This window comes from Pinus tabuliformis, chromosome 8 (genome assembly GCF_031772625.1).
Source record: "Pinus tabuliformis cultivar Carrire ecotype Pingquan chromosome 8, CPIR1, whole genome shotgun sequence".
Lineage (NCBI taxonomy): Eukaryota > Viridiplantae > Streptophyta > Pinopsida > Pinales > Pinaceae > Pinus > Pinus tabuliformis.
In genome coordinates, this window is record NC_142294.1 from 1,960,933,948 (window position 1) to 1,960,961,895 (window position 27,948).

At 43.2% G+C, this 27,948-nt stretch overlaps 1 protein-coding gene and 1 pseudogene across 3 annotated transcripts in view; one reads left to right on the forward strand and one right to left on the reverse strand.

Moving 5' to 3' along the window:
- The window catches only part of LOC149244311 (uncharacterized), a 234,548-nt gene that overhangs the window by 25,556 nt on the left and 181,044 nt on the right, over positions 1 to 27,948 (forward strand). For all 3 annotated transcript variants that reach the window (XM_089374797.1, XM_089374798.1, XM_089374799.1), the window contains exons 2-3: positions 17,135 to 17,330; positions 17,541 to 17,633. In XM_089374797.1, the coding sequence (XP_089230923.1) occupies positions 17,135 to 17,330; positions 17,541 to 17,633 (289 nt within the window). The remainder of the gene's footprint in view (positions 1 to 17,134; positions 17,331 to 17,540; positions 17,634 to 27,948) is intronic.
- On the reverse strand, positions 5,234 to 6,422 carry LOC149244312 (protein HEAT INTOLERANT 4 pseudogene; annotated as a pseudogene).

A 27,948-nucleotide genomic window follows, 5' to 3' on the forward strand; every position in this document is an offset into this window, starting at 1 on the left:
CCTTGACATACTCAATGTCAAAGTCATATGCTTGGATCTTACTGATCCATTTCTGTTGCCTCTCCTGTAGCTGCTTCTGCTCCAAAAAGAACTTGAGGCTGTTGTGATCAGTCCTCACCCTGAACCTATTACCCACCAAATACTGCTTGTACACTGCTGGTACTTAGCCAATGCATGCATGATGGCCAGCATCTCCTTGTCGTATATGGAATACAACCTCTCGTGCGGAAGTAGCTTCCGGCTCTCAAAGGCTATAGGGTGACCTCCTTGCATCAATACTGCGCCGATCCCCTCTCTCGACGCATCACACTCCAAAACAAATGGCTGCGTGAAGTCTGGCAATGCAAGCACTGGGCAGCTGCTCATAACCTCCTTGAGCTTGTCAAAGGCTCGCTGCGCTGTATCCGACCAACTTAAAGTCCCCTTCCTTGTCAAATCTGTCAGGGGTGCAACAAGCTGTGAGAAACTCTTGACGAACTTCCTGTAGTAAGTACAAATGCCAATGAATCCTCGAAGTTCCGTCACGTTTCTCGGCTCCGGCCATTCTCTGATGGCCCTGATCTTCTCCTCGTGGACCCTCACTCCGTCCACTCCTATGATGTGTCCCAGATACAACATCTCCATCAACTCAAACTCACACTTGGAGAGTTTGGCATAGAATTGCTGCTCTTGTAAGATAAGCAATACTGTCTCAATGTGCTGGAGATGCTACTCCTAAGTCCTGCTGTAAATGAGAATATTATCGAAGAATACCAACACAAATTTCATCAAGTGACTACAGAAGATGTGATTCATGCACGACTGAAATGTAGCTGGGGCGTTGGTTAGCCCAAAAGGCATCACCAAGAACTCAAAGTGCCCATAGTGACACCTGAAGGCGGTCTTGGGAATGTCCTGCTCCCTCACGCGAATCTGATGGTACCCAGATCTCAAATCAATCTTTGAGAAGAAACGTGCCCCTCTCAACTCGTCCATCAACTCATCGATCCTGGGTATGGGGTACCTGTTCTTCAGGGTCTTCTTGTTCAGGGCCCTGTAGTCAATGCACATCCTCAATGTACCATCCTTCTTCTTCACCAACACCACAGAAGAAGCAAAAGGACTCGTGCTCGGTCGGATATGCCCAAGAGCCAACAACTCCTGGATAGCCCGCTCAATCTCATCCCGATAGGCCTTGGGGTGCCTATAGGGGGTGGTAATCATGGCCTGTATGCCCTGCTCAAGCTTGATGGTGTGCTCAAACCCCCGATCCGGTGGCTGTCTTGGTGGAATCTCCCCAAACACTATGGCATACCGATCAAGGATAGACTGTATCTCTGGATGTACCGTCTGCCCTGTAGTCCCTGCCTCTGATGCACGCAGCTCCACTGCCCACTCTATGTCTCCCTTTCGGAAGACTGCCTCCATCCGATGAGCCGAAACAGTCTGAGGCGGATATGTGTGCTGTCCCCGTATCTTCTCATGCCTCCCTGTCTTCTCATCATCCCACTCCATCTCTAGGGTCTTCCAATTTGTTGTGACCTTCCCTAGAGTGATAAGCCACTGAACACACAGTATCATGTTGGCGTCCGGAATATCGACTACAAAAAAGTGGTCGGTCAATGTGTAGGTGCCCATCGTTACTAAAAGCTCTGGAACATAACGAGTACACGTCATGGTCTGATCTCCTAGGACCAAGACTGAAAACCCATCGAAGCTCTCTGTCTGTATACCTCTCCGCTCAACCATCTGGGCATCGATGAAGTTGTGGGTTGCCCCACTGTCAACCAAAACTGATACTCGCTGGCCACGTACTATCCCTCGTACGCGTAGCGTCAGGTACTTGGGAACTCCTCACAATGCTGCAAGGGCCCCTTCGGTGGGTGCAAAAGATGCACCACCTGCTGCTGGCGGTGGTGGTGGCAAAGGACCCTGTACGACATGCCTATCTCCTGCCTCCACATCATCCCCGTCATCCTCTTCTCCACTGCTCTCGGAGAAGACCTCAATAAAATGTGCTTTACCAGCAGCGCATCTATGTCTTAGTGCCCATGGCTCTTGACAAGTGAAGCACAACCGCTTCTTCTTCAGCTCCCTCCTGGCATCATCGTCAAGCTGTACTCGTCCTGGATTCCCCTTTGGAGGTGGAATCCTCACATCCTTCCCCTTAGACTGAAAAGTCTGTCTCTGGGGGTAAGGTGTCCGGGTCTTGGGTAAGACATCCTATAAGTCCCGGGTCCTGCTGATAGCGTCCTGGAGTGTGGCTGGTCTAGTGGATTGGACTAAACCCCGAAGTGGCTCTGCTAACCCCTCAACATACATATAGACCCTCCGTGCCATGGATAGGTCTGGAACCATCACAGAGACCCTCAAGAAATCTGCAATGTAGGTCTCTGGGCTCCTTGTTTGTTTGAGCCTCGTCAGCTCAACAAAATGTTGCTCTGGATCTCTCCATCATTCTCCTGGTAAACTCGGCATATGTCGTCACTGTGGAGTGCCCTAGTGTAACCATCCCATGAAACCACCAACCCTGGGCGTCACCATCCAAATGCAATGTTCCCACCTTGATGGCCTGTGTCTTTGACATCTGGTTATGCTGGAAATAAATGTCCAGCTTCTCCACCCAAGACTTTGCCGAACTGTTTGATGAACCATCAAACGTAGGCAAGTGGAATCTACTCGTTGCATGGTGGGTGTCACCATCATGGTAATGCCGGTACTCTCTGTGATGGTCGCGAGGTCTATTATCCCGTTGGAGCTGAACAAAATCTCTGAATGAGAGAGCTTCCCTGAACTCCTGCCCATAGGCTTGGTACTTTGCAAAATAATCGCCCATACGTCCGGGCTCTGCCTCCTGTTGGGCTACGGCCCCCGTGTCGGCTCCTAAGAAAGTGGGCATGGTAGAGCATGTGAGGGCATGTGAGGCCACCTGCTGCGCAGTATCACGCTGCTCTGGCAAATGGTGGGATGCGCCTGATCCCTCACCAACTTGAAAAACCCATGGGCTCTCACGTTGTTTGGCCTCTACTGCCTTGAATCTCTGCCCCATCACCTCAATCTGCCTCGACAGATCCTGCACGAATTTGAGGAGCATATCCGCAAATCTCTTTCCGTCATCATTCGCCATCGGATCCTCCTGCTCTGCCTCCACCACATGCTCCCTCTGTCCTGCGTCCACCACAGGCTCCTCCTGTTTTGCGCTCACCATCGGAACACAGTCTCCCTCTCCTTAAGTGTTCTCCAACCTATGCCCAGTGTCCCTGTATCTCCGACCTATGTAACAGATGTAGGGTTTTTCCCCTGGTGTCATAGATTGCTAGCTCCACAGGCTGAGACAGATCTATTCTCTGATACCACTGTAGTATTCCTAACCCGGAATATTCCTCAAACCCAGCAAAACTCCAACCAAAAACGTGCAAATAATATAATAACCCAAAGATGACAAAATAACAGTGGCACAACATATAATAATATAGACAGGAAATATAAGCAGATACTCAAAAATGCAGCGTGAAATGCTAAGCCATTTTATTATACTGAGCAATAAAATGAGTACAGGAGGTGATCAGAAAGATGGCACCTCGACTTGCACAAGGCAAGTGAAGAAATGCTCTCAGAATAACAAGAATGGCCTCTCTGCGTGGATGCTGCTGGAAAACTGTCGTGCTGTTGCTGCTGCTAGAAAACAAATGATGATTTGGGGCTGCTCCCCTCCTCGGAAAATGCTGAAACTCTGGAATCAGGCTCTACTCAAGAAACCCAGAAAAACCCAGAAAGCTTTCCTGGAATAGTCGACCCCCGAAAATCACCCCCTTGGGGATCTGCGCAGTTCCTCAATGCTCTGCGCTGCCACTGAAGAAACCCCTCCAGAACTCTGCCTGAAACTCTGCCAAGAATCCTCCAATAGGCAAGGGCAGGTCCCCTGCTCAATCTCCCAGCATAAATCCTCCTGCAAGAACCCCAATCCAACACTACTGCCAGAAAGAACTGCGTCCCTCTCTCAGTGCTGCGCAGTCCTCCAGAAAGCTGATGAAACTGCTGTTGAAGTGCTGATAAACTACTGCTGAAATGCCAATGGAAATACCTTGCCCGAGCAGGCACTCGAAGTCCCCCGGGGCTAAGGATGAGATCTTTGAATGGAGACACTCAATGCACTAAACAGTGCTGCAGACCAGCTAAACAGCCAGCGTGCTCAGAAGTCGAAACGACTAGCTCAAAATGTACATAACTGAATCATCAAAATGAAGGGGCTCCTCTCTCTTTTATATCCTTTGCCTCTCTCAATCCCAAGGCTCACCTCCTCCTACGTGATTCCCCTCTTGCCACATTTTCCTTTCCTCCTGCGCAGTTCCTCCATGTGTCTGTGTGGGCTCCATTTCTGCGTCCCCCTTTTGCCCCCTTGGCTCCCCTTTAAGTCACAATGTTGTGCTACTAGGAAGTGCCTTTTTATTCTAAAAGTGAGTTATGTCCCCCTTCCTTACTTTTTATTTACAAATAACTATGGAAGGCAAAAATCGAACAAAATCGAATATTCCAATTAGCCATGGCTAATTAGGAATATTACATCACTACTTGATTACTTAGTATTTATATTATTTATTTTGTTATGAATTACATTCATAACATAGCCCCTTCCTTTAGAAGCTTTGTCTTCAAAGCTTGTTGATGAAAGGACTTGATCTCTTATCTGCCACGAATGTCTTCTTTTCATTTGACCGCTAATACTTTTTTCATTTGACTGCGTTATTGGTAGCTCATCTTCTATGATTCACTAGTAACTTTGATTTGAGTCTAGGGTTATCGATTTTTTTTTCATAATCATATATATATATATATATATATATTTTGTAATAATGTTTTTTTTTTAAATAATAATATTTTTTAGTAATATATATATATATATTTTAATACTATATATATATATATATATACATATTTTAAATAATATTAGTAATTATTATTATTATTATTTTTTTAAAATAATAATAATAAATTTTTTTGATTTTATAATTATAATTTATATATGTTATATAATTATAGTTATTTAAAACTTATATATGTTATAATTATCTTACAACCCCACCACGACGGAACAGTCACGACGGCCGATGGAACAGTTAGGATGTATCAGGTGTTGACGACAAAGGATCGACTTGTAAAATGGGAATCCCGGTTGCATGAACCTGAATGACGCCGACAGATGCTGACAACGGCACAACTGTTCCACGCTAGAACTCGCAGACGCATGATTATTTCAGATTTTGAAAAATCTCAGGATGACACATGTAGTGCCTCTCTGGACTCTCAAACTCTTGATAGCCTTTTTCCTAGCCTCCCACACTTCACGTTGCTTCTTTTTTTCTTCCGTTACCCGCTCAATAACAAATTTATTGAAGTCCTCTTTACTGTCTTCTGTTAAAACTTCTTCTTGAGCTAAATTGTCTGTAAATTCCTCAACATCATCGAGATCCCAATCAAAATCGCACACAACTGGAGGCTCTTTGGGGTACATGATTTGTACAACCATGTCTTGCTCTATCTCATCCTCTTTGAAAGGTTGATAGAAGTAAGGTAAGCAATATTCATATTTCTTGATACGCTCTTGTTTCAATTGATTCAATGAAGCTCTACGTTGCATACATTGCAAGGTATAAATTCGAGTCTTCAAATGCTCAACTTGAAGAGGCCTATCATAGAATGGTACGTAAGGAACCCAATCCATCTTCATTTCCTTCATTGGAACTATAGTTTCACCCTCCATTTGAACAGACTTGATGCTAGACAACCGCCACAATGACTCGTATGTGGACCACTTTTAACTGGCTTTCAAAAGGTACAACTTGAGGTTTTGTATAGCCAAAAAGATAAACATTCTTCCCATAAAGTAGCCCACCTTCTTCAAGAGCATTCTCCAAGTTTGAAAGATCCCACTGGATCTTGTAAAGAGTATCCAGCTTATCCCACTTAGTGCCAACGAGAAATGCAGCTTGCCACAAATCATCCATATTTCTCCTGTGAGGGATACTCTCAGGTGGCGTAGCAGCAAACTGGACTTTTTTCAGGACCGTGAGCTGAGAAGTGAGGCGCGGGTTGTGGCCAATCTTATCCCCGTATTCCTCATTCACATCAAGATCAACTTTATCTAAATCTTCATCTTGATTTGTATAAGCTTCATCGGGATCATCATCTAGATCTGCATTAGCTTCATCTTCAACATTATAATTATCTAATGCTTCACCTTGTTTTGTTCCTTCACTATCACTATCGTCTTCCTCTGCATAAATTTTCTTTAGACATGTTGAAAATTCTGCGCGTGATTTTTCTAATCGCTGAAATGCTTCTTGAATTTTAGTACACTGTTCAATGCATTCAGGACGTGAACATAATGGCACATTATGCGGCGAACAACGCTCAAAGACTTGCATCATTATATTGTGCGCCATGGCTCTGATACCACTGAAGCATAAAAACTGATAGCTTGTAGACTTGAATGTAAAAATACACAAGAGGTATTTGTAATAATAATTTATTATATATAAAAATTGTACAAGTGATGAATGTTACAATGAGGACCATATACCTAAGTAGGTGTCCTTTTGTGACCTGGCATGTCTTTTAGACATGCCTTTTCACTTAACTAATAACTTCTTAAACATAATCACTACTTGATTACTTAGTATTTATATTATTTATATTTATTTATTTTGTTATGAATTATTCATAACACAACCATTCCGGCTGTGGGATCTGGCGAGTTGGTTGGTTGATGGGATACTCTGTTTTGTGATGAGTGGGATCAAGATAGACGATAACCCGACTCACACTTTTTTTGACATGTGGGGGAGCCTTGAGGCCTTTGTCGCATGGCAAGGTTAGTTTTCCTTGTTGTTGCTATGGATCAGGGTGAGTGTTGGATGGGTAGGCCGTGACATCATGGAGATTCTTGGGCTAGATGCGTGGGGGCTTTATAGATATTTTGCCATTAGGCCCTAGGAGAGGAGGATACAACTTGCACATGATGGGCAGACCGTCATGGTTAGAGTTGCGCAGTGACAACATGGTGGCACCCATTTTAGACTAGCATGGGATCCGGACATCATAGGATATGGCAAGACAACTACCCTTGGGGATGAACTGATTTCTATAGGGGGAGATAATTCAGATCTTCCATTGAGATTTAGTGATTTTTTAATGGCGTGGGCGGCTTCATCAGCATGGCAGGGGCATCAACAGGAAGATATCAGGGGAAGCTCATGCGAGCAAGACTTTATCTCTGCAGGAATTGGGTGGTATCTTCAGGAGTTTACTCTTGGAGTGTATGAGAGGGATCACTCGGTAGGGAAGCTTCATGAGGAGTTGGACAGAGCGCTGCATTATCATGATCGTGATTCACTACTCATTTATGGTATGCAGAGGGCTTTTAGTACCTATATCTGGCTGGACAGTGAACGGAGCAAGGGGTGCTCCACAATGATCAGGATGGCTTGGGATCCGAGTATCGAGGGATTCCTTCATGACCAGATAGTGCAAAGACCAGGGATGACTCAGTGGTACATTTGGGACCCCAGTATTACTAGTGATGTTAGTGTGATTTGCAATAGGGGGGGGGAGCGCTTGTTTAGGCATTGCTTGAGGACAAGTAATATTTGGCGGGGAGGACTCTAATATTCCCAATTTTGATTTTTAGCATTAGAGATGGGTTTTGGGAGAGGACGCAATTTCGACATTGGGACTTAGGAGGAAAAGGGAAAAGTTGTGGCTTTAGTGGAATATAGGGCCCACATGAAGTATGCACTTGGGGAAGAAGGAATTCGAATTCCTTGAGGCAAATCGAATTGGTGGAGGGACCCACAAGGAATGCATGGCCAACAATTATAAAAGGAAGGAATGAGGGAGCAACAGGGGTCTTTTTTTGTCTATTTGAAAATCAAATTTGCCTTAGCTGTTCAACTGAGCCAATATTGTGTTGTTCAGCACAAGAGCTTCCCAAGGAGAGAAGCTCAACCTTTCTTCGGTGGATTTCGAGTGCCACCTGAGGAAGGCTTTCCTTCGTCACCGAGACTGGAAGAGGCATCAACTACAGGTCCCATGCATTTTTGGAGTAGAGCACGCAGTCTGGGAGCCACCACTGCACAGAGGGAGGATTCATTGGTTGTTTGTGGAGCTGGGCTGCTAGGGAATTGATCGGAGAAGCTACAAGAGTGTTCTTTCATCATTTTCAAGAGTGTGGAGGGCAGCTACAACGAAGAGTACCAACCTACACGCAACTCTCACTTTATCATACATAGGATTGCATCATCTCCTCCATGGCTATGCAGTCATTAGATTGAGACTCTTTTGGGGCAGCATAATCTGAGGGAGTTTGGAACCGGGGTGCTGGGAAATCATTGGGAGGGCCATTTGAGGAGGATTGTTGGAGTTTGGAGAGCAAAAATTGACAGGAGCAACCACAGTAACAAAACTCGAATTTGGGGAAGGGCCAAACTGTGAAGGGTCAAATTTTGAAGGTTGGAACCAAGGGAAACCCTTTCTGGGTTTTGGGCAAGGAGCACTCTCCTAATTTTATAGAATTTTTTGGGCACTCTAGAGTGGGCAAATCAGGGGGTGAAGTCAATCAACAGTGCAGTTTTGGAGTAGCAACGCAGTTTTTTGGAGGAGCTTGCTATTGTAGTTGTTGAGCTTTCTTGTACTCATCACCTGGTGCTTGTAGCTTGCGTTGTGCAAGCCCCGGTGCATTTTCTCCAACTCATTTGTACCACGACACTATTATTAATAAAATGTTGGCTAGTTTATGGATTTGGAGAATTTCTGAATATTTTTGTGTTAGTATCTTTGCATGTCTTTGTTATCATTGTCAAATTTCCATTAGGAATATTACATGTTGGCTTCTTCTCATGAGGGATTATAGAGACAAATCGATGCATTGTCCATCTTTTGTGATCTTCGACTGTTGATGGTCAACTTGGGTAAAACCAATGTTTTGGTCTTTAACACATTGAAAAAATCTCTTACAAACTTACATTTCTACTATCGGAGCGTTGAGATTGAGATCACCACTGCTTACACCTACTTGGAAGTTGGGGCTATAGTTCACAAGACCTCGTTTTGGTATGTGATAGGCACTCTGTTAAAATTGGCAACTAGGGCCAAACTCCATGTGGGTCATCTTATTTATGGCAGCTGATATTTGTCTTGGATCCCTCTCATCTAGAGGTGTAGGATTGATCTAAAGGTCATCCAATTCTGATAAGTATTCATGGAGTTATGAATTTCTTTGTGTTATAAGACAATTCGTGAAGGTCGGCCAACAACTAAATAACACCCACATGTGCTCAACGTTTTAGTATAAAAGGAGGTGGCTTGCTAGTCATTTGTACACACTCTTCTTGTGATCTCTTCCTCTCCACTTGTCTTTGGGTTTTGGTGCGAGGATAGATCTTAAGAGATATGCTGCCCTAAGAAGAGCTACCTTAGATGCTGCCATGGGGAAGAAGGATCTACGCAACTCCTAGAAGATGATGCCCTAGCTCTATGTGCCCTAGATTTAGGACTTTGTCATGGTGAAGCTGCCTAAGACAAAGTCATGTTGAAGCTACCCAAGTGACAAGCAGATTTGGAGGGCTGTTCGAGGACTGTTGAGAGGAGTTTAGGGCTGCTCAAGTGCCCTAACCAGAACAGTTAGGAACAACAAAGTGACAAGCATATTTGGAGGGTTGTTCGAGCACTGTTGAGAGGAGTTTAGGGCTGCCCAAGTGCCCTAACCAAAACAGTTAGGAACAACAAAGTGACAAGCATATTTGGAGGGTTGTTCGAGGACTGTTGAGAGGATTTTAGGGCTGCCCAATTGCCCTAACCAGAACAGTTAGGAACAAAAATGTGACAAGCAGATTTGGAGGGCTGTTCGAGGACTATTGAGAGGAGTTTAGGGCTTCCCAAGTGCCCTAACCAAAGAAGTTAGGAACAACAAAGTGACAAGCAGATTTGGAGCAGTGTTAGAGGTGCGTTGGGTCAAGGTTATTAACCAGATTTGGATCAGATTCAGAGCTACCTATGGGAGCCACGTGTTGGGTTAACATGGAGTGTTGAATACCCCAAAGGAGTGCAACATGATGTGATGGATGCAATAGTATGGTATATTGCAGCAACATGGTGCAGTAAGGTGCATGGAACAACATGTTTAGATGCAACAGTTGGACAACAACAAGCAATGCAAGGGACAACAAGCTAATACATGGGACAGCTGCAAGCATGGTGACACATGAGACAGCTGCAAGCATAGTGAAACATGGGACAACTGCAAGCATGGTGAAGCATGGACAACAGCAAGAAGCTTGGGACAACTGCAAGCACAGTGAAGCATAGACAACAACAAGAAGCATGGACAATAGCAGCATGGTAAAGCATGGACAACAACGAGCACAATGCTGCAAGTACATTGAACAATCGTATAGTACTTGGTGCAGCAAGGACACAAAGCAACAATGGTGCAGCAAGCACATGGGTGATAGCATGGTGCAATTGTGGCACTAGGTACAACAGTGCTAAACACTGGGACAACATCAGCATGAGGTCTAGCATTGTGATGATGGGTGTAGCACAGTGAGGTGCAACATGATGACGAGATGTAGCACAATGATAGGTGAAGGAGTCACCTAAGAGAATCAGGTGAAGCAACATGTCTTCAACTGATTTCACGTATCATCTTCCTAGAGATGATCTATGCTCTTATCTAGATAAGTCAAAATGTTGGCTTCTTTTGTAAATGTACTATCTCTCTCTCTCTCTCTCTCTGTGCTGAACTATTGAAGAACATATAAGAAGAATTGATCAAGGGTTTCCCCACATTGGGGTTTGTCCCTGGCTAGTGCCACATCTTGTGTTCTCTTGTCTTGGCTTGTCTTTTGCGATTTATATTTATATTCTATCTGTAGTTTACTTTAATGCTGATGTGATTGCTAATCTGGAAAAGATATTGAGCTAACCGTGAAAATTGAAATAAGTTGCTCTAGCATAGAACATACCTAAAATTAACACACTCCAACCTCGAGTTAGCAAAGGATATGGTTCCCTAGCCTTCATTGAGTGACTGTTTTAAGAGTCAGTTTCAGGACCTCTCATCCAAACTTCACCTCAAGGAGGAACTTATTAGATCCATTGTTTTTTATGGCTCTGAAGTCTGGGGACCAAGATGGTTACAAATTGATTGGGCCATCCTGGAGAGAATCCAGAGCCTGCTTCTCAGATGCATCATCTGTTGTGGTGGCATTTTTCTTACAATTGATTCGATGTGCCTTAGCAATTTTTGCCAAACGTGATGTTGGTTGTGTAAATTCTGCTTGCAACTATATATTGTGGTGTTTCTGTTGAATATTTAATATTGATTTGGGGTAGCATCGGATGTGCTCTAGCTACGAAATTTGGTGGAGAGATTGGGGCACATGAGATCTCCAATACCCAGAAAGGGGGGCAGATTCTAAACAGATAAGGATATATTAAAATAATTAATATTTTTAATGGAGTCCCTAAGTCTAAACTTAGGGAAAATAAAATATTAATGTGTATTAATATGAATCTATGTTAGAATGGTCCAAAAGACATGGATCAAGCCAGATCTAATCTTAGTCGTTGGTTAGGGACTTAATCTCGGCCGTTGAGATGTCAACAGGAAAAGTATAAGAGGAGGCTTGAGGGTCACTTGGAGAATACACCAGATGTTCAATCATTCTATTCTCTAGAGCGGGGTTTGCTAAGAGAGATAGAATCAGTGATCGGGAGAGCAACTGAGGGCCATTGAGTATAGAGAAACAGAGAAGGCAGAGATTGTGCCGGGAGAGCAGCGCAACAGCCAAGGAGGGTGACGCAAAGCCAGCAAGGGCTCACGCAGGGCCACACAGAGGTAGCCAAGTGTTGCGTAGAGCACTAGAGGGGCCAGCGTAGCTGATGCAAAGGCTCTTAGAGTTGACACAGAGGCTCCTAGAGCTGCCGCAGGGCCTCCTGGGGCTGACGCGGGCCTAGAAAGGCTGACGTAGGGCCAGCGTGAGACAGAGAGGGGCTGACGCAGTCCAGTTTGGGCAGACGCTGGGGTTGTAGAGCAGTTTTGTGCTGAGGAGCTGCCGAAAGGGTTTTCTGGGGTTTCAGCCAGGAGATTTCTCTCAAACTGTGAGGTATAGCTGCTAAGGAAATTCTCTGTTGGGTAGGCCAGTGTCGACACCCATATTGTACTTTGATATTGCTTAATAAGAAAACCCTCAGGTAGCTACACCGGTTTTCCCACATTGGGTTTTTCCGTGGACATTGGTCCAAAAATAATGGTGTTATGTGTTGTGTCTGTTCTTGTTTCTTTTAGTTGCTGATCTGTAATATGTTGAGCATGCGCTGGTGTTTATTTTCAATATTTGCTTTATAAATAACTTGTTAAAGAAAAATAAGAAGTAGATAGGAATAAATCATAAAAAGTGCATGAAGGGTTTCTAGACTAAGTAAACTTACTTCAACATGGTATCAGAGCGTGATTGCAGATCACAGGAGGACTAAAAGACATCAACCGAGTGGAGCAATAACAACAGAAAACAACTATCTCGAGGTGACAGAAGCTGTTTCTAGCAACGCAGAAGCCAAGAAGTGTGACGCAGAGCCAACCAGAGCCACGCAGAAGAAGCCGGGAGCTGCGCAGAGCCTCAGAGAGGCCAGCGTTGCTAATGCAGAGGGCCAGAGGATTGATGCAGGGCATCCTAGGGTTGACGCAAACCCATCTGGGGTGACACAGAGCCAACATGAGGCAGAGAGGGCCTGACGCAGTTCACAGAGAGGCAGTTGCTGGAGTTTAGAAGGTTGCAAAAATATTGCAGAGTGGAGTTGGTGAGGTACTGTAGTCTGAACAGTATCTGACAAAGCAGGGCTAGAGGAGTTGTTACCGAGGGTTTCTAGCTGAGGAAGCTGGATCAACAGTGCAGTTGCACAAGACGATTAGAGTAGGGGGCATCTCGACAAGCGGAAGAAGGATTTCTAGGAGGGAAATCAGGACTCAGAGGGAGTCCGGAAGAGAACTTCTAGACGGGAAGTAGAGACTTAGAAGAGTCGAACAGAGAACTTCTAGGAGGGAAGTAGAGGAGCATCATGGCACTACACGGGGTAAGGGACCAAGATAGATTGGACGGAGCATCGAACTTCGTAGTCTGGAAGGCCATAATCTTATCAGTGCTTGACAGGAATCATGTCAAGAACTTCGCCTTGAAGATGATAGCTATCCCAGTCGACCCAAATGATAATGACAAGTACGAAGAGGCGATGGCGAGGGCCAAGTGCATTATCCTTGACGGGGTCAAGGATCATGCCAGTTAGATTTGATCCTGGGTCTGTTCAAGATAACTCTCACCAGTTACCGATTATCCTAGATTCAAAAAAAAAAAAAAAAAAAACACATATAGCCAAGAAGGAAACGACAGTTGAGATGTGGGAGGCTCTCAAGAAGCTGTACCAGCATACTCCTATGTAGAGAAGAATGCTGCTTGAGAACTAGATGAGGTCGTATCAGATGAAGAAGGGTCAATCGATTGACACCTTCCTCGGAGGATTGAATGAGATCCGAGACCAGTAGACTGCTATAGGAGCGACACCGGATCAAGAGCTTATGGTGAGGACAACCTTAAATGCTATCTTAGAAGATTATGAAGTGTTTCTCCAGAGTATCTTGGGTAGAGGGACTCTCCTACTGTGGGACGAGATGTAGGCAGCTCTTTGCTAGGAAGAGATTAGACGGCAATTGAAGATAGGTAGCAGCAACAAAGGGATCAAAGTTTAGCAGGAGGAGGAGGATGTGGCCCTAGCATTTGAGGGAAAGCAGGAGAAGCGGAAGAAGAAATATCTCTTCAAGATCAAGTGCTTCCACTGTGGGGAGATGGGTCATTATGCGACCCAGTGCCCAAGGAAGAAGAGTAAGGGTGAGTCTTCTAAGACTAAGGCAGCGCCAACACGAGCAGAGAAGGAAGTTTTGACAGATGATGACTGTGCCATGAGTGCACATGCACCACTTGAGCGGAGGTGGGGAGACATCGAGCTATAGTCAGGCGGACTATAGGCAATGAGGGGCAAGATCCTTGAGGTACCCAGCCTCTTGGATTAGACCTTGCTATGGGAGCCCCGACAAGGGGTAGCAGGACTGGTTGAGTGGGTAGAAACAGATGTGGATGGAGCGGAAGAGAGAGCTACAGTGCAGGAGTCCCGAGACAGCGCAGAGCTAGCAGGCTGCAGCAGTACGAGAGGCACAGGAGTGTTGCACCAGTGCAGGAAGGCACAGAAAGGTGTGCAACGGTGTGAGATGCAAGGAGTTGTTGCAACAGTGCAGAGGTCAGAAAGGGAGCACTTGTCAGCAACAGAGGGAGCTTCAGCATCAGTGGGTGTTTCTAGCCCAACAGGGAGGTCAGTTGGAAGATCAGTTACTTACTTCTTAGTAACTGAGTTGCAGTGCAGTAGTGGGCAACACGATGCAACATGATGAGAGGAGGTGCAGTGCTGGGAGGAAGGACCAACAGCAACACGGATGTAGAGGGAGCTATAATACAGATGCAACAGTGGCAGTGGCAGTGGCAGAACCACGGGCAGGAGTACAAGATGTAGCAGTGCAGAGGATGATGGGCAGGAAGGCCTAGCATCAGCACAGGTACCGATGCCGGATGATCAGAGTAATACTTAGTGAAGAGTATTGCTAGAGCACAATCCTCGCTAAGAGGGAGTGTTGATTTGGGTTAGCATTAGATGTGCTCTAGCCACGAAATTTGGTGGAGAGATTGGGGCATATGAGATCTCCAATACCCAAAAAGGGTTTGGGCAGATTCTAAACAAATCAAGAGATATTGAAATAATTAATATTTTTAATGGAGTCCCTAAGTCTAAACTTAGGGAAAATAAAATACTAATGTGTATTAATATGAATTTGTGTTAGAATGGTCCAAAAGACATGGATCAAGCCAAATCTAATCTTAGCCGTTGATTAGGGACATAATCTCGGCCGGTGAGATGTCAACAAGAAAAGTATAAGAGGAGGCTTGAGGGTCACTTGGAGAAGATACCAGATGATCAGTCATTCTATTATCTAGAGCGGGGTTTGCTAAGAGAGATAGAATCAGTGATTAGGAGAGCAGCTGAGGGGCATTGAGTACAGAGAAACAGAGAAGGCAGAGATTGTGCCGGGAGAGCAGCGCAGCAGCCAAGGATGGTGACCCAGAGCTAGCAAGGGCTCACTCAGGGCCACACAGAGGTAGGCAAGTGCTGCGTAGAGCACCAGAGGGGCCAGTGCAGCTAACGCAGAGGCTCCCAGAGCTGACGCAGGGCCTCCTAGGGCTGACGCAGGGCCAACGTGAGACAGAGAGGGGCTGACGCAGTCCAGTTTGGGCAGACGCTGGGGTTGTAGAGTAGTTTTATGCTGAGGAGCTATCAAAAGGGTTTTCCGGGGTTTCAGCCAGGAGATTTCTCTCAAACTGTGAGGTATAGCTGCTAAGGAAATTCTCTGTTAGGTAGGCCAATTTCAGCACCGAGATTGTACTCTGATATTGCTTAATAAGAAAACCCTCAAATCGCTGCATCGGTTTTCCCACATTGGGTTTTTCTGGGGACATTGGTCCAAAATTAATGGTGTCATGTGGTGTGTTTGTTCTTGTTTCTTTTAGTTGCTGATCTGTAATATGTTGGGCATGCACTGGTGTTTATTTTCAGTATTTACTTTGTAAATAACTTGTTAAAGAAAAATAAGAAGTAGGTAGGAATAAATCAGAAAAAGTGCATGAAGGGTTTTTAAACTAAGTAAACTTAGAAACTTCAACATTTGACTGGGAAAGAGATGATCTTATTTAAAGAATATTTGTTTTTTGATATTTTGCATTGAAATGGTTACCACAAGGTATTTTTGTTTCTTTTTTCTTAGTGGTAAGTAAAATTATTGGCTATAAATTCAGCTGTAATGAAAAATGGTCAACTGCTGGTTGTGGTCAAAGATCTGTGGATCAGAGAAACTCTGAAAAAATGGTGGTAGCCAAAGGCTAGATCAGACAAGCTATGAAAATAATGTGGCCAAAGGACAGGATCAGAATTGGCTCTGATATGAAATGAACAATGTTCATTTACTCAAGAAATGTCCAACATAAGAAAGATGAACAATTGAAATCCATATATGACTTATATGATGGTGTACATACACAATGACGGGTTGTGAGGTTGATGGGACAGTCCTTTCATGATGCACCTGAATCAATGCAGTGTTTTGGTCCCAATAACTCTTATATCATTGCATATAATTGTAGGGGCTTAGTCTTATGCTTGGATGACTTCACTTTAGCATTATTCATTGTAGCTTTCCAATTGGCAGGCTTTATAACAAAAGTATGATCTCTAAATATTGTAATAGTTGATGATAACCTTAATTGGCAGGAAAATACCTCAACAGAGAGAAACAGAATAAGTAAAGACAATGACATGCATTCCTATGTATTTGCTTGAGAAAGGTAACTTTTGGTGCTCCGTGGCATAAAAATATTTATAACTTCTTGGTTTTCTGGAAAGCATGCTATATATTTCACGGGTGAAGGACTTCACTCAGTGCACATGTTCATTGTATCCCTTTTGTTGCGACTTATTCTTGGTTGTCTCTCTTACATATAAATAAAGTGTGTGTTCAGTTAAAAATGTCAAAGCTCCAATATGATGTTCTGTAGTTTACATATTGTGTCAACAGTGTTCATGATTTTGATTCTGTTCCTTAGTATAATCAGGTCAAGCTTCATCTGTTGTCTCTATTGTCAATATTGTGAATCATTTGTGTCACAAGGATTTTTTAATTGTTGCTAGGCAGTGTTTCCAAATGAATATTTTGTAATAGCCATATTAAAATAGCAAGTGCTGGATTTTCCCTCCATATGATGGCATTCCATTGTTTTGTTTTTGGTCTAGCATGAGTCTTTTCAACTACAATCCATGCATCGCCACAGGCTTTTTGTAAATTGGAAATATGGGATGTGATTATGTACGGAATATAACCATATAAATGGAGAATGATAACTGCATTTGATCTCATATCAAACAATAAATTGAGAACTTAATGCTGAACTTGGAGAAACCACCTTTCTAGGAAATTATACTTACTAAATTGACTCCTTTTATGCAGAAATGGAACACCACGGCAACCATTACTTGTTACCCATGCTAGGGCATGCCTGATTTTGCATTCTGGTGGAATTCCTCAAGCTACTCTTGAAGGGCTTGTAGAATACTCCCACTGTTGGATTCTATATGTTTTTCATAAGAATACAGATTTACCAAGGTTGTGGGAGCAACAAGGACATACGAACTTCAAAGCAAAGGTCTTCACTGTGGTGCATTTCACTTTGCAACCTGTTTCGTAGCTCATAAACTATTTATTTGGGGATCTTGGCAATAGCATTTCTGGTGTATCGCAGAGTGATATCTTTGTTAGAGATAAAATATATGGTACATGATATGAAATACTTTGTGGCCTGTTGATTTTATTTGACTGTATATTTGACTGTAGAGTTACTGTCTGACATAGATAGGTGAGAGTGCCAAGGCTGCAAGGTGGTAAGATGGGAGTACTTGCAACACGATCTCCTCATCGACCTTGTCCCATTGGCATTTCTGTTGCAAAGGTAATTCATTCTGCTTCATTTCTGCTTTATTTTTGGGCATTCGATATAGAGATATTCATTTTTGTGTATGCTTCATTTCTATCCTAGACTCCAGGTAAGGTGATTAAAGATCAGTCAAAATCAAATTTTAAAAACACTGAAATAAACCACATCTTAGCATACACATTTTATAATTTCAATGCCAATTCAAATAGTAGGAGATACTTTTAAACATTCTACCATTATCCGTTCTTTACAAATTGCAGATCCAATGAGGTTACCCAACCCTTTTTTCTAAACTAGCCAATTGTTTATATACAGATATATAATGTCTAAATCTTTATGCATAGTGCTCCATATAAAGATCTGTTCTGAATGCTGTAATAATGATAATAATAATAATAATAACAACGAATTAAAGGAAATAACCTAAGGACATAACTGTTCACCTTCATAACTAGCTAGGAAACAGGACATGTCCAACTGGGGGGCTGTGTTTATATACCACGTATTGGAGACAAACATGCCAGGATGCATGTACGAAATGTTTTTGGCAGGTGTCCTAAAACATGACACATGCCTAGATTTGTCCGTGTGCTTGACTCTAAAAAACATTTTTTCGTTGGTATTTTCTGACTTTCAGCCATAGGGAAAGAGCTCTCGTTGTCTCTTGTTGTGCAGGTGAAGAGTAAAATCAAAATTTGAAGGGATTCCAAGTGTTTTGCAAATGTTCTAGTATCTACAAAATTTGGATCTTTTTGTCTATTGTCACTCACTGCATATTGGGTTTTAGTTGGTCAAGGTTGCCCAAGAGCAGTGAAGTTTGAAGTCACCTTCCCAAGCCACATAAGATCTTAGAGCTAAATCGGACCTCCCCATTGCATAGTGCCCGAAAATAGCTTTCCAACGGTATATGGAAGTCTGAAAATGGACTTCTGGATCATAAGATATGGCCTATTGAAGTTACCCTTGGAAACCCCGGAAAACAAAGAAAATGACCAAGTGTAAAGGCAAATCGCATATTGGGGACTCGGGAGCTCATCACAATCGCAAATCGGCCATCGGCGGAGTCTAGCAGGCAAGAAGTATCAGTGGGGTTAGGAGATTGGCTATCAGAGATTGGCGTGATCGGTGAGGTTCTAACTTATAAACCTCGCGGTGTGCGAGTTTGCGATATAGTGTAACATTGCCGGGGGAGGGCCGAAAAAGGTTCAACAAAGGAAATTCATGCAAACACAGGGACAGGCGGGTCCTTTCTCTGTCGTCCACATGGCGGTACGTTTATCAGAGGTTGGGAGCCTCGGGCACAACGAATCTCGCAGATTGACCATGTCAAAGTCTTGCATCCCGCAATATCGCAGTTCTGCGAGGAAAGAAAAGCGACGATTCTGAACAGGACCAGGGTTAAGAAGACTGCGATGTGGGGGAAGCGCCGATGAAGTGATAAATTGCGAGCAAGGCCGAAAAACTTTAACAAAGAAATCGATGCCAAACAAGGGCCGGTGAGCCTTTTTTCTGTTGGAAATAATACTGAGAGGGGGGGTGAATCAGTATTATCAGATCAATCAAACTTTTCTATTTCATACTCAGAAACATATACACTACTTCAATTAAGTGAACCCGCGTGTACACGCTACTGTGTCTAATGAAACCCGCGTATATCAAGAGATCTTATAATTCAGTTATCTTAATCTTCAGTAAATGCATCAGATCATTATTAAGCATATTAACAGTAAACAGGTGCAGAATAACAGAACAGAACATCACACAAGAGCCACACACATGAACATCATGATATAAGGTGGAAACCCAATGTGGGTGAAAACCACCTGCTGCAATTCATCTCTTTCTTCTTTAATAAGAAACTTCTTTTACAATGCACTGGTGCAGTCATTTACCAGCACGCAGGCTGCAACCTGCAGAGGGCTACAACCCTCATAGCTTTTGTACTAGCCGATCCATTTACTAGTACGTAGGTGCCAACCCTACAGAAGGCTACAACCTTCACTCGTTTTCCAGCTGCTCCTGGAAGGGAGCTACAACCCCCTTTGGCTCTTGTACTGGCTGATATGTTTACCAGTACGTAGGTGCCGGCCTACGATCTTCCCGGGACCATGTTTCATACATTTTCATACTAGATCCATAAGACAATCATCATTGTAGTACAACCTGCATCATCAATCACTGAAACACCCAATTCTGAATCACTGTAACCCTGTCAACAACAACCAGACAACATAACAACAACCAGATCCAACTCCATCTTCAAATATCATACTTCACATTGTATACGCAACTTGGATGAACCCAACCTGCGTGTATACGCTCTTTTACCAAAGCCAACCCGCGTACAGATCTGCAAATTCTAACTTATAGCTCTGCAGCTATATCAGACATCAAAACATACCCAGATCATAATAATAAACATGCGTCAGTAGATCTGATCTATCCACAGTCAAACCATATGAAGATAATCATTCCAAGCCTTGAGATCTCGTTCCATCATTCATCATCCTCCACATGGGTGAAACCTTGGTTCAGATCACCAACCCATAACCAGCACTTGGATCACACACTTCCTCAGATCTTCATCACTCATACACTCTCTCACTCTTGCACACTTTGGCCTAGTGATCTTTTCCTTATATAGCCTTAGGCCTTGCTCAATGCCAAGAGCCAAAACCATAGTAACATAATACCATCAACTTCAATACTAGGGATCGACACGCCCGTCGAGACACAATGGTCCGAAACCATAGGCACAACTTCCAAGGACTAACCGCCATGGACCAAAGGTACGTTTCCACATACACGCGCTTTTGCTGAAGCCAACCTGCGTGTACACGCTGATTCGCCTTGCTGAACCTGCGTATATCTCTTTCTTGTCCTGCTGTACTGAGATCTGTCCATTAGTTAAGTTGTCATCACCTGTACCAGTCTCTGAGCACCTGTACCAACCTCTGAGTGAGTTGCCATCAAGGACAACACTTGAATCATAATGCCAACAATCTCCCCCTTTGGACTTGATGGCAACCACCACACCAAGTCACTCTCCCCCTTTGACATCAAGGGCAAAGGGTGGACCAAGATATTCTCTTCCTTGGTATACCTTCTGCTGTCCATACTGCTGTCCATACTCCCCCTGAGTACATGCTGAAATCTCCAAATGTGCTCCCCCTTTGTGTATGCCAAAGTGTACCAATCTATCCATCCTGCTTTTGCTGAATTGTGCTGTTCATGCTCCCCTTGACTGTAGGCAAGATCTGTAAAAGATGTTCTACAAAAGGAACAAAGACTTATACATCATAGAAGACCTTCCTATCACCAAAAGACTCAACATACATTCATCACCCAACCTAGTGGGGATATCCCAATATTGACTCATTCACCTAACCATGTGAAGATACATGATAATACATGAACATTTCATCATTCATCCCAGGCATAGTGGGGAAACCAACATAGGCCGTTACATGACCTTGACATCATAAAAGAGATACATGACATAGTGATGAAATATCTAGACCAAGACTTATGAAAGCCACCAACAGCATCATGATCAGCCTGCAATACAATTCCTAAACAGTAAGATGTATCATTTAGCTTCATAGACTTTATCAACACCTTCTAACCATAATGCCAACAATGCATTATTCGAAGAATATTCTCCCCCTGAGTGTGAGCCAACCATATCTGAACCATTTCCTGAGTCTGTTCTGCTCCCCCTGAGCCTGAGCCAACCATGACTGAACCTGGGTCTGTTCTGCTGCCCTTTCTCCATATACGCGACTTTGCAGCCTGTAACTCGCGTATATACGCGACTTGTCTTCATGAAACTTGCGTATGAGAATCAGAACACTGAAGTTCTATACCTTCAGCTCCCCCTGAGTCTGTTATGTCTGTGCTGTGCTGAGTACCCTGTGCTGTGCCACATCTTTCTGACTGAACTTCCTTCTTCTTCCATATCTTCACGCATGTTGATGATTTCTTCTTATCATGAGCTTTGTTCCTGCAATCTCTTGCTTTATGTCCAAACTTGTTACATGCATAGCATCTTACATGTTTCATATTCCTCTTGTAGCAATCAGCAGCTTTGTGGCCAAACATATTGCAAGAAAAGCAATATCCATTAAAGTATCTTGAATGTGATGATCTTTCTGCATGATGGTCTTGAAACCGTCTTCTTCTACATATGGCTGCAACATGTCCAAGATTATGACACACATAACATTCAACATTATTCAGTGGAGGAAATAATCGTCTATCACGTCCATAGTTAGGAGTAGAGAATCTTCCTTGAGGAATTTCTTTCCTTGGTTGTTCCTTTTTGGGCATTTCAGATTTCTCATTAGAGTTTCTTGCCTCACCTTGTGAACTAGATTCACCTTCAACATATTCATGAAAACCAAGACCAGTCTTGATAGCAGGAGATCTTTGACTACTAAGAATATCATCCAAGACTTTAGAGCTATCTTGAAATCGTAAAAGCTTATCCTTTTCTTCTAATTTGCTTTTCAAGATATTTACCTCAACTTGATGTTGTTCTTCTTTTTCAAGACATTGCTTCTTCAAGGTCTCTCCAACTTTCCTTTCTTCATCCAACTGATGCCTTAGTTTGAGGATCTCGTTTTCTTGCTCTTTATTCAGTGCTAGCAGCATTTCTCGAACTTTGAAGGCACATTCCAACTGTTCTTTTAATCTGATGATTTCTTCTTTGAGGGCATTCTCCCTTTTGCTAGGTAGATCTTGTTGATCTATGATTTGATCTGACGCTTCATTTGCTTGTCCATCTTCAATCTGAGGTGCTTCTGGATCTGAATACTTGCTTCCACACAACGACAGGTTGTCATTGTTCTTTTGAGCTGTCTTCTTCTTCTGACGTGCTTTCTTCCCCATTGTTCTACGAATCTCCTTCAAGCGATCAAGCTTCTCTGAAGGACCTGCTCTGATACCAATTGTTGGAAATAATACTGAGAGGGGGGGTGAATCAGTATTATCAGATCAATCAAACTTTTCTATTTCATACTCAGAAACATATACGCTACTTCAATTAAGTGAACCCGCGTGTACACGCTACTGTGTCTAATGAAACCCGCGTATATCAAGAGATCTTATAATTCAGTTATCTTAATCTTCAGTAAATGCATCAGATCATTATTAAGCATATTAACAGTAAACAGGTGCAGAATAACAGAACAGAACATCACACAAGAGCCACACACATGAACACCATGATATAAGGTGGAAACCCAATGTGGGTGAAAACCACCTGCTGCAATTCATCTCTTTCTTCTTTAATAAGAAACTTCTTTTACAATGCACTGGTGCAGTCATTTACCAGCACGCAGGCTGCAACCTGCAGAGGGCTACAACCCTCATAGCTTTTGTACTAGCCGATCCATTTACTAGTACGTAGGTGCCAACCCTACAGAAGGCTACAACCTTCACTCGTTTTCCAGCTGCTCCTGGAAGGGAGCTACAACCCCCTTTGGCTCTTGTACTGGCTGATATGTTTACCAGTACGTAGGTGCCGGCCTACGATCTTCCCGGGACCATGTTTCATACATTTTCATACTAGATCCATAAGACAATCATCATTGTAGTACAACCTGCATCATCAATCACTGAAACACCCAATTCTGAATCACTGTAACCCTGTCAACAACAACCAGACAACATAACAACAACCAGATCCAACTCCATCTTCAAATATCATACTTCACATTGTATACGCAACTTGGATGAACCCAACCTGCGTGTATACGCTCTTTTACCAAAGCCAACCCGCGTACAGATCTGCAAATTCTAACTTATAGCTCTGCAGCTATATCAGACATCAAAACATACCCAGATCATAATAATAAACATGCGTCAGTAGATCTGATCTATCCACAGTCAAACCATATGAAGATAATCATTCCAAGCCTTGAGATCTCGTTCCATCATTCATCATCCTCCACATGGGTGAAACCTTGGTTCAGATCACCAACCCATAACCAGCACTTGGATCACACACTTCCTCAGATCTTCATCACTCATACACTCTCTCACTCTTGCACACTTTGGCCTAGTGATCTTTTCCTTATATAGCCTTAGGCCTTGCTCAATGCCAAGAGCCAAAACCATAGTAACATAATACCATCAACTTCAATACTAGGGATCGACACGCCCGTCGAGACACAATGGTCCGAAACCATAGGCACAACTTCCAAGGACTAACCGCCATGGACCAAAGGTACGTTTCCACATACACGCGCTTTTGCTGAAGCCAACCTGCGTGTACACGCTGATTCGCCTTGCTGAACCTGCGTATATCTCTTTCTTGTCCTGCTGTACTGAGATCTGTCCATTAGTTAAGTTGTCATCACCTGTACCAGTCTCTGAGCACCTGTACCAACCTCTGAGTGAGTTGCCATCAAGGACAACACTTGAATCATAATGCCAACAATCTCCCCCTTTGGACTTGATGGCAACCACCACACCAAGTCACTCTCCCCCTTTGACATCAAGGGCAAAGGGTGGACCAAGATATTCTCTTCCTTGGTATACCTTCTGCTGTCCATACTGCTGTCCATACTCCCCCTGAGTACATGCTGAAATCTCCAAATGTGCTCCCCCTTTGTGTATGCCAAAGTGTACCAATCTATCCATCCTGCTTTTGCTGAATTGTGCTATTCATGCTCCCCTTGACTGTAGGCAAGATCTGTAAAAGATGTTCTACAAAAGGAACAAAGACTTATACATCATAGAAGACCTTCCTATCACCAAAAGACTCAACATACATTCATCACCCAACCTAGTGGGGATATCCCAATATTGACTCATTCACCTAACCATGTGAAGATACATGATAATACATGAACATTTCATCATTCATCCCAGGCATAGTGGGGAAACCAACATAGGCCGTTACATGACCTTGACATCATAAAAGAGATACATGACATAGTGATGAAATATCTAGACCAAGACTTATGAAAGCCACCAACAGCATCATGATCAGCCTGCAATACAATTCCTAAACAGTAAGATGTATCATTTAGCTTCATAGACTTTATCAACACCTTCTAACCATAATGCCAACAATGCATTATTCGAAGAATATTCTCCCCCTGAGTGTGAGCCAACCATATCTGAACCATTTCCTGAGTCTGTTCTGCTCCCCCTGAGCCTGAGCCAACCATGACTGAACCTGGGTCTGTTCTGCTGCCCTTTCTCCATATACGCGACTTTGCAGCCTGTAACTCGCGTATATACACGACTTGTCTTCATGAAACTTGCGTATGAGAATCAGAACACTGAAGTTCTATACCTTCAGCTCCCCCTGAGTCTGTTATGTCTGTGCTGTGCTGAGTACCCTGTGCTGTGCCACATCTTTCTGACTGAACTTCCTTCTTCTTCCATATCTTCACGCATGTTGATGATTTCTTCTTATCATGAGCTTTGTTCCTGCAATCTCTTGCTTTATGTCCAAACTTGTTACATGCATAGCATCTTACATGTTTCATATTCCTCTTGTAGCAATCAGCAGCTTTGTGGCCAAACATATTGCAAGAAAAGCAATATCCATTAAAGTATCTTGAATGTGATGATCTTTCTGCATGATGGTCTTGAAACCGTCTTCTTCTACATATGGCTGCAACATGTCCAAGATTATGACACACATAACATTCAACATTATTCAGTGGAGGAAATAATCGTCTATCACGTCCATAGTTAGGAGTAGAGAATCTTCCTTGAGGAATTTCTTTCCTTGGTTGTTCCTTTTTGGGCATTTCAGATTTCTCATTAGAGTTTCTTGCCTCACCTTGTGAACTAGATTCACCTTCAACATATTCATGAAAACCAAGACCAGTCTTGATAGCAGGAGATCTTTGACTACTAAGAATATCATCCAAGACTTTAGAGCTATCTTGAAATCGTAAAAGCTTATCCTTTTCTTCTAATTTGCTTTTCAAGATATTTACCTCAACTTGATGTTGTTCTTCTTTTTCAAGACATTGCTTCTTCAAGGTCTCTCCAACTTTCCTTTCTTCATCCAACTGATGCCTTAGTTTGAGGATCTCGTTTTCTTGCTCTTTATTCAGTGCTAGCAGCATTTCTCGAACTTTGAAGGCACATTCCAACTGTTCTTTTAATCTGATGATTTCTTCTTTGAGGGCATTCTCCCTTTTGCTAGGTAGATCTTGTTGATCTATGATTTGATCTGACGCTTCATTTGCTTGTCCATCTTCAATCTGAGGTGCTTCTGGATCTGAATACTTGCTTCCACACAACGACAGGTTGTCATTGTTCTTTTGAGCTGTCTTCTTCTTCTGACGTGCTTTCTTCCCCATTGTTCTACGAATCTCCTTCAAGCGATCAAGCTTCTCTGAAGGACCTGCTCTGATACCAATTGTTGGAAATAATACTGAGAGGGGGGGTGAATCAGTATTATCAGATCAATCAAACTTTTCTATTTCATACTCAGAAACATATACGCTACTTCAATTAAGTGAACCCGCGTGTACACGCTACTGTGTCTAATGAAACCCGCGTATATCAAGAGATCTTATAATTCAGTTATCTTAATCTTCAGTAAATGCATCAGATCATTATTAAGCATATTAACAGTAAACAGGTGCAGAATAACAGAACAGAACATCACACAAGAGCCACACACATGAACACCATGATATAAGGTGGAAACCCAATGTGGGTGAAAACCACCTGCTGCAATTCATCTCTTTCTTCTTTAATAAGAAACTTCTTTTACAATGCACTGGTGCAGTCATTTACCAGCACGTAGGCTACAACCTGCAGAGGGCTACAACCCTCATAGCTTTTGTACTAGCCGATCCATTTACTAGTACGTAGGTGCCAACCCTACAGAAGGCTACAACCTTCACTCGTTTTCCAGCTGCTCCTGGAAGGGAGCTACAACCCCCTTTGGCTCTTGTACTGGCTGATATGTTTACCAGTACGTAGGTGCCGGCCTACGATCTTCCCGGGACCATGTTTCATACATTTTCATACTAGATCCATAAGACAATCATCATTGTAGTACAACCTGCATCATCAATCACTGAAACACCCAATTCTGAATCACTGTAACCCTGTCAACAACAACCAGACAACATAACAACAACCAGATCCAACTCCATCTTCAAATATCATACTTCACATTGTATACGCAACTTGGATGAACCCAACCTGCGTGTATACGCTCTTTTACCAAAGCCAACCCGCGTACAGATCTGCAAATTCTAACTTATAGCTCTGCAGCTATATCAGACATCAAAACATACCCAGATCATAATAATAAACATGCGTCAGTAGATCTGATCTATCCACAGTCAAACCATATGAAGATAATCATTCCAAGCCTTGAGATCTCGTTCCATCATTCATCATCCTCCACATGGGTGAAACCTTGGTTCAGATCACCAACCCATAACCAGCACTTGGATCACACACTTCCTCAGATCTTCATCACTCATACACTCTCTCACTCTTGCACACTTTGGCCTAGTGATCTTTTCCTTATATAGCCTTAGGCCTTGCTCAATGCCAAGAGCCAAAACCATAGTAACATAATACCATCAACTTCAATACTAGGGATCGACACGCCCGTCGAGACACAATGGTCCGAAACCATAGGCACAACTTCCAAGGACTAACCGCCATGGACCAAAGGTACGTTTCCACATACACGCGCTTTTGCTGAAGCCAACCTGCGTGTACACGCTGATTCGCCTTGCTGAACCTGCGTATATCTCTTTCTTGTCCTGCTGTACTGAGATCTGTCCATTAGTTAAGTTGTCATCACCTGTACCAGTCTCTGAGCACCTGTACCAACCTCTGAGTGAGTTGCCATCAAGGACAACACTTGAATCATAATGCCAACAATCTCCCCCTTTGGACTTGATGGCAACCACCACACCAAGTCACTCTCCCCCTTTGACATCAAGGGCAAAGGGTGGACCAAGATATTCTCTTCCTTGGTATACCTTCTGCTGTCCATACTGCTGTCCATACTCCCCCTGAGTACATGCTGAAATCTCCAAATGTGCTCCCCCTTTGTGTATGCCAAAGTGTACCAATCTATCCATCCTGCTTTTGCTGAATTGTGCTGTTCATGCTCCCCTTGACTGTAGGCAAGATCTGTAAAAGATGTTCTACAAAAAGAACAAAGACTTATACATCATAGAAGACCTTCCTATCACCAAAAGACTCAACATACATTCATCACCCAACCTAGTGGGGATATCCCAATATTGACTCATTCACCTAACCATGTGAAGATACATGATAATACATGAACATTTCATCATTCATCCCAGGCATAGTGGGGAAA